Source organism: Notothenia rossii (genome assembly GCF_949606895.1).
Source record: "Notothenia rossii genome assembly, chromosome: 6".
In the NCBI taxonomy this organism is placed as follows: Eukaryota; Metazoa; Chordata; class Actinopteri; order Perciformes; family Nototheniidae; genus Notothenia; species Notothenia rossii.
The window spans coordinates 3,217,623-3,229,651 of NC_136909.1; the positions used below are offsets into that span (position 1 = coordinate 3,217,623).

A 12,029-nucleotide genomic window follows, 5' to 3' on the forward strand; every position below is an offset into this window, starting at 1 on the left:
CCCTCATCATTCAGTCAGTGGAACAACAACATGTTTCAGTCCCTCATCATTCAGTCAGTGGAACAACAACATGTTTCAGTCCCTCATCATTCAGTCAGTGGAACAACAACAACATGTTTCAGTCCCTCATCATCCAGTCAGTGGAACAACAACATGTTTCAGTCCCTCATCATTCAGTCAGTGGAACAACAACATGTTTCAGTCCCTCATCATTCAGTCAGTGGAACAACAACATGTTTCAGTCCCTCATCATTCAGTCAGTGGAACAACAACATGTTTCCGTACCTCATCATTCAGTCAGTGGAACAACAACATGTTTCAGTCCCTCATCATTCAGTCAGTGGAACAACAACATGTTTCAGTCCCTCATCATTCAGTCAGTGGAACAACAACATGTTTCAGTCCCTCATCATTCAGTCAGTGGAACAACAACATGTTCCCGTACCTTGCAGTAGAAGTAAAGTCCGATGTTCACCAGCAGCACCAGCAGCTGAGTCAGCGGCAGGACGACGGCTCGGATGATAAAAGGTTCTGGACCTGATGGAACACCATCACATCAAGAGTCAGCAAACACACAGAGACCTGAACCCACTTCAGCATGGAGACTCCTCTCTACAGTTATATTACAATAAACTACATCTTCTTAAGATCTCCATTCAACCCCAACCCTTTCTCCTGTTCATACCAGACAGTAGGACTGAAGGGAGAAGCTGCTAGCTGTATCTGTTGAACACTCAGTACTCATGGCAATACTCCAATGTAAACTACAGCTGACTGGAGAATGTGTGTTCTGGATTCATGTCTTCACGGTTCATTGCAATTATTGTACGTTGCTCTGGAAAGCTACATGTGATGTAAGGGTGTGACTGCTTCAGTAAAACACTCAGTCCTCACCAGCGTTCTCCTGGGGAGCATCACGCTCTGTCCTACAGTAAACTCTAACAGCTCACCTGTGACGGTGACGGAGAGCAGACGGCTCTCAGAGGAGGAGTCCTGAGAAACGTGATAAACACAGCTGTAGTTTCCCTGGTGGGCGGGCTCTGCAGCCAGGAACAGGAAGTGGGCAGAGTGATTGACAGCTGGCTGGGTGTCGTTGTGAGTGGAGGAGCTGAGCAGGAAGGAGCCTCCTGGGTACTGAGGCTGGATGGAGCAACTGATGGTGAAGGTGGAGCCTCTGAACACATGGAACCCCTGCTGCTGGGCCCCGGAGACCCCGTACATGGAGGAGGACACAGAGATGTTGGGCTGAAACAGCTTATCTGGAGAGAGAGAGAGAGAGAGAGAGAGAGAGAGAGAGAGAGAGAGAGAGTTTTGATTTGAGTAAGCTGCATCAGAAATGAGCTCCTGAACAAAAAATCGAAATTGGACCTAAAAGTGTGACATTTTATAGGAAAATCTGCAGAATTAACTCCAAAGAAGAGTTAACGACATTGATCGACAGAAACCAGAGGAAGAAACGCAATTTTTGGATGTATTTTTGAGTTGAAACTACAAACTAGCTTTCAACTACCAATTGACAACTGTCAACCGTCTAGCTGTGGGCTGCTAGCTGTGGGCTGCTAGCTGTGGGCTGCCAGCTGTTACCTGCCACTGTTGGAAGGAGCTGCACCAAAGAAGGTAGCGGAACATTATAAACTGTGAATTATTTCATGAAGATAAAAAGAAAGGAAAAGAAAAGTATTTGTAAGCTAATTAATTAGCCTAGCCTCTCTTTGGAACAAAACAAGTGGTCGCCATGGAAACTGTCCAGCAGGCAAAAAAGAACTTCTCAGCTCTCAGAGCAGAGGGAAGAGAGATTGAATATCCTGCTAAATGCAAGAGTGTAAATGCGAAGGACAAACACAAGGAGAAGACACTGTGTGGAAACCCAGAGGTCCTCTTCACTGACTATGCCCAACAAAAAGGAGGAAGGAAGAAGAACAACCTCATATTCTTCACTGATTCCATCTACATCTGGAAAGATACTCTGTGCAGGAATTATGCATACGTATCCAGAGAGGGCATCGGCTCAGGAGGCAGATTAAAAATCTGTAAAGATGAACACCTTGACAAAGATGACCCTCTGCTCACCATCACATACTACACCAAAGGAAAGGTCATGGTCCAAGGGAATGAAGCCAACCTGGAGTCATTCCAAGAGGCATTCCCCCTGTTGAAAGCTGAGGTGGACACAAAGAGGATCAATGTCCCCTCTGATGTCCCCTCTGATGTCCCCTCTGATGTCCCCTCTGACAGCGAAGGTGATGAGAGCCCAATAGAGAACCCCAACACCTTGTCCATCTCTGCCCCTCCCACACCGGCCAGCTCCAACAATCGGCTGAAGGAGAGTATGGCCCTGCTGGAGCTGGACTTTGCAGAATTCAAAGAGCGGACCCAGGCCAGGCAGTCTGGTCCCCCAGACAACACTCTGCAGCAGCTTAAAGAGGACCTCCAGCAGCTCAAGAGCGACAACGAGGCTTTGGCATCTGAGCTCAGAGGAAGTGTAGAGGCACTCAAACAGGAGAACAGTGTGCTCCGTGTTCAGTTAGCCAAGGTGAGGGAGGATGCTGAGTGTAGAGAGAAGAGCTTCACCAGGCAGGTCCAGCACCTGACAGAGAAACTCTCATCAGTCCTCACAATGACGAGTAGAGAGACACAGACTCTTCCTGCCAGTGTCCCTGGCCCACCCTCTCTGCTCAGCACCCAGCCCAACAACACCCTGGCCCGTCCTGATACACCCACACAGCCAGCTGCCCACAGCCAGCTCTGCCCATCCCAGCCTCCCTCTACTCAGCAGGAAGAACAAGACCCACAAGTGGTCCTGCTGGCTGACTCAAACGGGAAGTTCCTGGACCCAAGAAAGCTTTTCCCTGATAAAAAGGTGCTGTCTAAACACTGCAGCCCCCCAGGCCGGGCCATGAAGCTGTTGAAAAAGGAGACCCTCAGGAGCCCTCAGTACCTGGTGATCCACACGGGAACAAATGACCTGCACACCCTCCGTAGGGACACTGCTGAGGCAGTGAGGAAAATGGCGGAGCAGGCCAGTAAGGAATTCCCTGACACCCGCATTGTGGTCTCCACCCTGCTGCCAAGGACAGACACCCCTCCTCATGTCATCCATGACATTAATATGGAGATCAGAAAAGGATGTGCCACCTTACCAAATGTCCACCTGGCCCTCCACTCAACCATTGGCCCCTGGGACCTCTATGATGGACTCCACCTACACAGAGAGAGGGTGGGGATATTTGCAAAGACCCTCAAAGATGCAGCCCTGGGACGCAGTCCTCCCACCCCCTCCTCTAGAGGCCTTATAGACCCTCCCACACCGCTTCCTCCCCATCACCACCCCAGGATCACCACCCCTGCTGTGAGGAGACACAACAGCTCAGCCTGGACCTCCCACTCCCCACGCCCCCAACACACCCAGAGGAGGCTGCTTTCACCCAGCTCAACACCTGCACAACATCAGCAGCAGAGATATGCAGCAACAGCTGCTCCTTGTCTCCCTCCCCGCCTACAGCAGCGGAGCTATGCTGCAGTTGTAGCCCAGCCTGCTGCCACCCTCCCTCCCCCTGCTACCTCTGAACTGGGAGACATCAGGATGATGCTGCACACCCTGTGCACCCGACTTCTGTCCAGCTAAGACATTACATGTATATGTTATCGTAGTAATCAGTACAATAGCAATATTAGTGAAAGTAGTTGTTTTATTTGTTGTTTTTTTTTTTTTTTTTTTTTATATATTTGTCTCACTATACAGGTTCATTTTGATTGTTTTGTATTTTTTAAAAGATGCGTTCTTTTCATATAAGCTGTTGGAATATTCAGGGACTCCACTCCTCAACCTTTGAGGTTAAGAGTGAGAATCCAGAGTTCTTAGAATCTATCAAAGATGTTGATCTAATTATATGAACAGAAACATGGTGTAAAGATGATCTGCTCACTCACTGTCCTCCAGGTTATAATGAAGTCATGGTGCCCTCTATAAAATCAAAAAACATACGCAAGGGCAGAACATCGGGGGGGATCTTGGTGTGGTATAAAGGAGATCTTTGCCATCAGATCTCAGTAGTAAAACAAGGTAAATCACACATTTGGCTAAGGTTAGATCAAGCCCTGGGCATAACTGACAGGAATCTATACGTGTGTGCTCTTTATATACCCCCAGTAGATTCTCCTTATTTTGAAGAAGACATTTTTGAAACTCTCCATTCAGAAATAGCCTATTTTCAGGCCCAGGGAAATGTGCTTCTAACTGGAGATCTGAACGGACGAACAGGAATTGAACCTGATGTCATAGACCCACAGGGCAGCCACCATGTATTTGGTGAGCCCCCCCTGTTTACCACACCAACCGTCAGCCATCGGAACAGCCTTGACTCTGAAATCAATCAGAATGGCAAAGAGATAGTGCATCTCTGTCGGGCCTTAGGCCTGTACATAGTGAACGGGAGGTTCAGAGGGGACTCTTTAGGGAGATTCACATACTCCTCAGCTCTAGGGTCTAGTGTAGTAGACTATGCAATCACTGACATGGACCCCTCCACTATCAGTGCATTCACTGTCAGACAGCAATCCCCCTTTTCAGACCACAACCAAATCAATGTGTTCTTTAAAGTCTCAGGTCCAATGAGTGACACAACAAGGGGACCCAGTAAGCTGTATACATTAAATCCTACTTACAGATGGGCCCCAGACAGTGGAGACAAATTCACCATGGCCTTGAACTCACCTGATCGGATGAATGACATGTCACTATTTGACCAAAATCAATATGTTCCTACCAAAGATGGTGTAAACATGGCCATTGATTATATCAATATGATATTTCACAAGGCAGCTATTAAAGCTGACCTTGTAAAACAAAAGCGGAAGCCTGTTAAAAGGCAAAACGCTGACGAATGGTTTGACCAGGAATGACCATCAGAAAAGACCTGAGAAAAATAGCAAATGAAAAACATCGGCAACCAAACAACCCAGCCTTACGCATTAGATACAATGACCTTTTAAACAAATATAAATGTACAATAAGGAACAAAAAACAAAATGATACCCACATGAAACTTGAGGATATTGAGAAAGCCATTGATCAAAATCAATTCTGGGATCTGTGGAGAAACTTCAACACAAAACAACCGCAAGCATTACCCATCCAAAACGGTGACATCTGGAGAGAACATTTTGAAAGTTTGTACAAAGACATACCAATAAATCTAATGAATTCAGATCAATGTATTACAAAAGAGAAACTCCAAACATTAGAAGAAACTATTAAAGACCACCAGGACCCCCTTGATTTCCCAATGACTTGGGAAGAGTTGACCACACAGACACAATCTCTCCGGCCAAGGAAAGCTTGTGGCCCAGACAACATTCAAAACGAAATGCTCAGATGCAGCACCCCAGAGATGCAGGGTACAGTATTAAAGCTGTTCAATATCATATTGCAGTCAGGATGTTTTCCTGACATCTGGTGCAAAGGGCTCATTTCCCCCATTCATAAGAGTGGAGACAAATCAGACCCTAAGAACTACCGTGGCATCTGTGTCAGCAGCTGTCTGGGGAAATTATTCTGTAGTATTCTAAATAAAAGAATACAAGATTTCCTTAACCGACAATCCATCTTGAGTCAAAATCAAATTGGCTTCCTTCCAAAACACCGCACCACCGACCATGTATATACCCTTCACACTTTAGTTAACAAACATGTACACCAAACAAAACATGGTAAGATATTCACTTGTTTCATTGATTTCAAAAAAGCTTTCGACTCTATTTGGCACGAAGGGCTCTATTATAGACTTCTACATTGTGGTATAGGGGGCAACATGTACGATCTGGTTAAATCAATGTATTTAGGGAATAAGTGTGCTGTTCAAATTGGAGACAAACAAACTGAATTCTTCACCCAGAGAAGAGGTGTTCGTCAGGGTTGCAATTTAAGTCCCACTTTATTTAATATATATATAAATGAACTTGCTGTTCAGTTGGATCACTGTGCTGCTCCTGGCCTCTCCCTCCTAGAGAGAGAGGTGAAGTGTCTGCTTTATGCTGATGACCTTGTTCTGCTGTCTCCTACTGAACAAGGACTACAACAACAGCTGGACATAGGAGACCAGTACTGTAAGAACTGGGCCCTGGCAGTCAATATGAAGAAAACTAATGTCATGGTTTTCCAAAAACGCCCCAGATGTCAGGAGAACAAATACCAGTTTACCATAAATAATCATATCATCGAACATAGTATGAGTTACACCTACCTCGGTTTAACCATAACAGCATCAGGAAGTTTCAACATGGCAGTGAATGCACTCAAAGAAAAAGCCAGAAGAGCTCTTAATGCAATTAAGAGAACATTTTATAATGTCCAAATTCCAATTCAAATCTGGCTCAAAATCTTTGATAGTGTGATCCAGCCCATTGCGCTGTACGGTAGTGAAGTATGGGGTCCACTCAGTCACCAGAGCTATACCCGCTGGGACAAACATCCAACAGAGTCTTTCCATGCAGAATTCTGCAGATACATTTGACGTGTTCAGAGAAAAACACCAACAAATGCATGTAGAGCAGAATTAGGCAGATACCCACTGATCATTAACACTCAAAAGAGAGCACTGACATTCTTTAACCACCTTAGATCCAGCCCCCGAGACACCCTCCACTCCAAAGCCCTCCAAAGCCAAGAGCTAACTCCAGAGAAGAGTCCCCTATGTCAGCTGGTGCTGAGGCTAGCTGCCCCCTCTCAGAGCCACTCTGACCAGTCTCTCAACAACACTGCTCTCCAAACAGCAATCACAGTCAAACGCATTATAACACAATGTAAAGACAACTATTTACAACATTGGGAAGAAGAAAGTAAAAGCCAAAGTAGATTAGAATGTTACCTGGCTCTAAACAGAGAGTATGAGCTGGCAGAGTATCTCTCTACTGTCAGAGATAGAAAGCAGAGACAGATCCTAACCAAGTACAGGCTCAGTGACCACAAACTGGCAATCCAAACAGGAAGACTCAAAAGATCCTGGCAACCAAAAGAGAACAGAACATGTGGTCACTGTACGACAGGTGAGACTGAGACAGAGATGCACTTCCTCCTGAAGTGCCAAACATTCAACGAAGTAAGGAGCATTTAGTGGAACAAGTTGAACTCTGTAATCCCAGGTTTCAAGGAGGTTGATGACCTCTCAAGACTGAGAGTACTCCTAGGAGAAGGAGACAAGGCACACCTTGCTGCCCAATATGTATACACATGCCACAACCTGAGGGACAGTGAATGAGACTCACACACACACACACACACACACACACACACACACACACACACACACACACACACACACACACACACACACACACACACACACACACACACACACACACACACACACACACACACACACACACACACACACACACACACACACACACACACACACACACACACACACACACACACGTGTTGAAATGTAATTGTATCACTGTATATATATATCATCAATAATATGTAAAAATTTGAAATGTCTGTTAATGTTGTTAATTATTTTGTATTGTGATGCTTTGGCAACATTGTTTAATTTAACTTTCATGCCAATAAAGCCCCTTTGAATTGAATTGAGAGAGAGAGAGAGAGAGAGAGAGAGAGAGAGAGAGAGAGAGAGAGAGAGAGAGAGAGAGAGAGAGAGTCACTGATGGGTTTACCTGAGCAGATGAGATTCAGGAAGTAGTTAGAGGAATCTGATTCAGCACACTCCCTCAGAGCAGATCCAGACTCAACACAGTCAGAGCTGATCTCCCACACAGATCTCCATGAGGACTCCTCTCTCTGTCCCACAGAAACAGCAGAGCCACAGTCGAGCTCTCTGCAGACGACTCCTGCTGCCTTCAGGGTCCAGGGAGAGTAGTAGCCCTCCACTGGTCTCCATTCTCCCTGATGTTCCAGCTCCAGGTCTCCTGCACAGCGACTCTCTCCTCCCACCAGCCTAACACCACCAGGCTCTGCAGAGAAACAAGAGAGAGATCAGAGAGAGAATAAAGAGAGTTTGATGAGAACAGAATGAACCAATCACAGCTCCTCTCTACCTGAGCAGGTGAGGCTAACAGCTGTGCCAGGTGAGCAGGTGTTTCTCTCTGAGGCTGAGCTACAGTCCAGGAGAGCAGACTCATGGCCTCCACACTGGAACTCTTTGGTCCCCATTGGAGCCTCCCCTTCTCCATAGAGCGCCCCCTGGAGGACTGAAGGAGCCCCACAGCCCAGCTGCCTGCAGACCACCTGAGCATCCTGCTGGTCAAAGTCAGCCTCACACACTGAGGACCAGGACGGGTTAGACGGGTTAGACGGGTCAGAGTTCACCTCCAGTCTGCCTGAGCACAGACCAGTCCCCCCCAGCAGCCTGACAGAGTCTGCAGAGGACAGAAGATCAAACAGAGGTCAAAGACACACCATCAAAGAGATGAAACTATATTTCAGATTCAAACTGGACTCAGTTCCAACATGAGTTGATGATGAACAACAGAACACATGTTGATAAGAACACAGACTGCAGGTACCCTCACACATATGTCAAACACATCCCTCATTAAAGACAAACTATCAAGCATAGACCTATCTGGCACACAGTACGATTGATCCACAACAATCAATTGAGCAATAAAAAGTTTTAATCTGTTTGATAAAACCTTTGAGAGGATTTTATAGTCCGTACATAAAAGAGCCACTGGTCTCCAGTTTTTCAGAGAGGGCAAGTGTCATTTTTTAGGAAGCAGAGAGAGAACTGCACGCCTGGAGGAAGCTGGGAGCATCCCTTCTTCAAAACATTCTTTAAAAACATCCAAAATGTCCTGTCCCATAAGACTCCAAAAATGCTTAAAAAAGTCTGATGATAATCCATCTATTCCAGGAGCCTCTCCTGACGCCATCTGAGACACAGCGGCAGTTAGTTCATCAAGAGTCAGCTCAGAGCTGAGCGTGTTCTGTTCCTCTGAGCTCAGCTGAGGAAGTCCCTGCAGCAGCTCTGCAGCAGAATCCACATCACATTCATCAGCCTTGAACAAATCTGTGTAGAAATCTACTGCATGCTTCCTCATCTCAGCCGGCTCCGTGGTCACCTTCCCCTCAGGAAGCCGCAGACACAACATCTGTTTTCTCTTTACCACGGATTTTTCCAAACTGAAAAAGAAGGCAGTGGGTGCGTCTATGTCCTGGAGTTTGGTGAAACGGGCTCGGACTAAAGCTCCTTTGGCTCTTTCGTGCATAAAGGAGTTAAGCTCCTGTCTTTTTCCTTTTAAACTGGCATTATTCTGTGGATCAGCATATGAGACACTTTCCAAATCTATTATCTCTCTTTCTAAACTCTCCACTGCTCTCTTAATGTCGGCTGTTGAATAGGAGCTGTATTGTTGACAAACAACCTTCATTTGGGCTTTTCCTACCTCCCACCACTGAGTAAGGGAAGAAAAACTATCTTTCCTAGATCTCCAGTAAGCCCAAAACATTTGAAAATGTTCACAGAAATTCAAATCATGTAATAATCTTTTATTGAAATGCCAAAAAGATCTGGGTTTCCCGTTGGAAGATAAGATCAGCTCCATCCAAACTAAATGATGGTCTGTGAAAGCAACAGGGATGATCTGACAGTTTGTAACCCGAGCAGAAAAGGGCTTGGGTAAATAAAACCTGTCCAACCTGGCTGCACTAACTCTACCACCTGATATCTGAACCCATGTGTATTGCTGGCATGTAGGATGCATCCTCCTCCACATCCACTACATCACTTTTCTTTAGAACATGAGACAATACAGAGGAAGACTGAAGATGTGGCTCGACTCCAGTCCTATCCAAAGTAAAGTCAGTGCAACAATTCCAGTCTCCACCCAAAACAATAAACTCCCCTTGACCAATATCACTTCTTTTCTGTTCCAATACTTTAAAGAGCTCTTCACACTCAGAGCCTTGGTTTGGTGCATACACATTAATAAAGCTAATCAGAAAATCATCTATTTCAGCTCTCACTAGAATAACTCTACCCTTCACTACCTCTGTGCTGGATATTATTTTTATATTTAAAAGCGGTGAGAATAGAATAGCTACTCCTGCACTCAAATTTGTCCCATGGCTAAGGACGTGCGGCCCCCCCCACCATAGACCCCAGTCAGTTTCATTTCTGCTGTCACTGTGAGTTTCTTGTAGAAATATTACATCTAACTTTTTCTGTTGAATAACTTCTGTTACTAAGGCTCTCTTTTGAGCGTCTCTGCCCCCGTTCATATTTAATGAGGCTACCCTTAAACCCTGAATGTGAGGAGAAGAGAGACAGGCCATTAAGAAACAAGATAGGAAAAGACAGTAAGGAGGAAACACCCGGTGTTGTATGAGCATATTCAATTATTTACCACTCCTTTTTTTAGGCACTTTGGTCTTTTTGTTTAAAGCTTTCCTCAGTGTAGTGATGTGCTTCTTGAGGCGATACCGCTTTTTTTCATCAAGTAAGTCTAGCCCAACAACCCTCTGAATTGTCTTGGCTGACTTAATAAACTTTTCAACATCTGGGAAATAATTTTTTACATTTACTGATTTCCCGAAAGTTTCCTCCAGAAACTCCTGGATTTGTTCAAAAGAGTAGAGATCCTCACTCTGAGAAACACTGTCAGATACGGAGACACTATCCGATTCAGAGTCATGCTCCATATCTACTCCATCATAACCAGCTGATTTGCCCCCCTGCTCTGCCTCACTGTCCAGTTTCTGTGACAGCTGAGCCTGTTTCACAGAGACAACCTGCAGCTCCTGCTCTGAGCACTCCATCACACCCTCTCTGCATCCAGCCCTGACCTGAGCTTCAGCCTCCACAACTGCTTTCATATTAATCCCCGCAAACAACGGCTTAACACCCACAGACATTGCGGCTTTAACGGCCATCATGGGACCAAACACAAAACCGCCTGGCACCACTGCTGCGGGCAACACAGGCACAGGCACGGCTACACTGGGCACAGCGAGTGCGGGCACGGCGGCCACGAGCACGTCTGCACCGGGTGTGGGTACAGCGTGAGCGGGCACGGGTGTAGCAGGAGCGGGCACCGCGGCCCCCGGCGCTGCAGCTGCGCACACAGCTGCACCGAGCGCGGCGGGCACAGCGGGCACGGCGGCTGCAGACACGAGTACGTCAGCTCCGGAAACAGGTAGCTCCGGTAGCTCCCCGCACGGGCCTAGCAACCCCGCTGGTTCCCTCTCCACTCTCATTCACAATATTTCCTTCCAATAGAAGTGCTGCTATCAGTCTCTGCGGACAAGCGATCTTCTTGTGCCCCACATCACCACAACCAAAACACCTGACACTGCCAGCACTCGCATACACCATGTAGAAACCTTCCTCATATTTAATACGGAAAGACACATCCAGTGTTTGTGATGTGCAGTCCAAAAACATAAACACCTGTCTCCGCAGAGACTGAACGTGCTTCAGCTTGGTGTCTTTACAGCCCAGACTCACCGTGCGGAAACCACTCGCCATTCTCCCGTAGCGTTTGAGCTCTTTCTCCAGCGTTTCGTTGGGAATAAATGGAGGGACTCCCGATATGGTAATCCGGGTAGAAGGCACTGCCAGCGGGGACACTTGTATAAACTCATCATTTATGTTTAAACCACTTTCAATTAACTGGCTTACCAACTCCTGCTTCTTTACAAAAACCACCACAGCTTTATTCATGCGGGACGCGTAGGAGATGTTTCCGTGTCCCACCTGTTCCCCCACCGCCAGCAGCACACTCTCCACCGTGCTGTTCTCCTGAGGGATCACCCTCACCCCGTGCCGCAGGGACGGCATCTCACAGGAAGCCATCCCTGCAGAGAAACACGCTTCCCTCACGTAAGAAAGACTAAACTTCACTCACAACAAATAAGACCAATGAACAATCATACAATGAACAAAGTAGAGGAAGAAAAAAGAGAAAACTTTTACGAAAAGTTACCATCAAACCTCACCACGCTCTCAGCTCACCACCACCGAACTCCTCACACACTCACTCTCAGAGAGAGAGAGAGAGAGAGAGAG

General features: G+C 46.5%; 1 protein-coding gene across 3 annotated transcripts in view; it reads right to left on the minus strand.

Moving 5' to 3' along the window:
* The window catches only part of LOC307043107 (scavenger receptor cysteine-rich type 1 protein M130-like), a 50,358-nt gene that overhangs the window by 2,821 nt on the left and 35,508 nt on the right, over nucleotides 1-12,029 (minus strand). For all 3 annotated transcript variants that reach the window (XM_079687351.1, XM_079687353.1, XM_079687352.1), the window contains 4 exons: nucleotides 8,059-8,379; nucleotides 7,678-7,974; nucleotides 951-1,259; nucleotides 446-537 (listed from right to left, as the gene is read on the minus strand). In XM_079687351.1, the coding sequence (XP_079543477.1) occupies nucleotides 446-537; nucleotides 951-1,259; nucleotides 7,678-7,974; nucleotides 8,059-8,379 (1,019 nt within the window). The remainder of the gene's footprint in view (nucleotides 1-445; nucleotides 538-950; nucleotides 1,260-7,677; nucleotides 7,975-8,058; nucleotides 8,380-12,029) is intronic.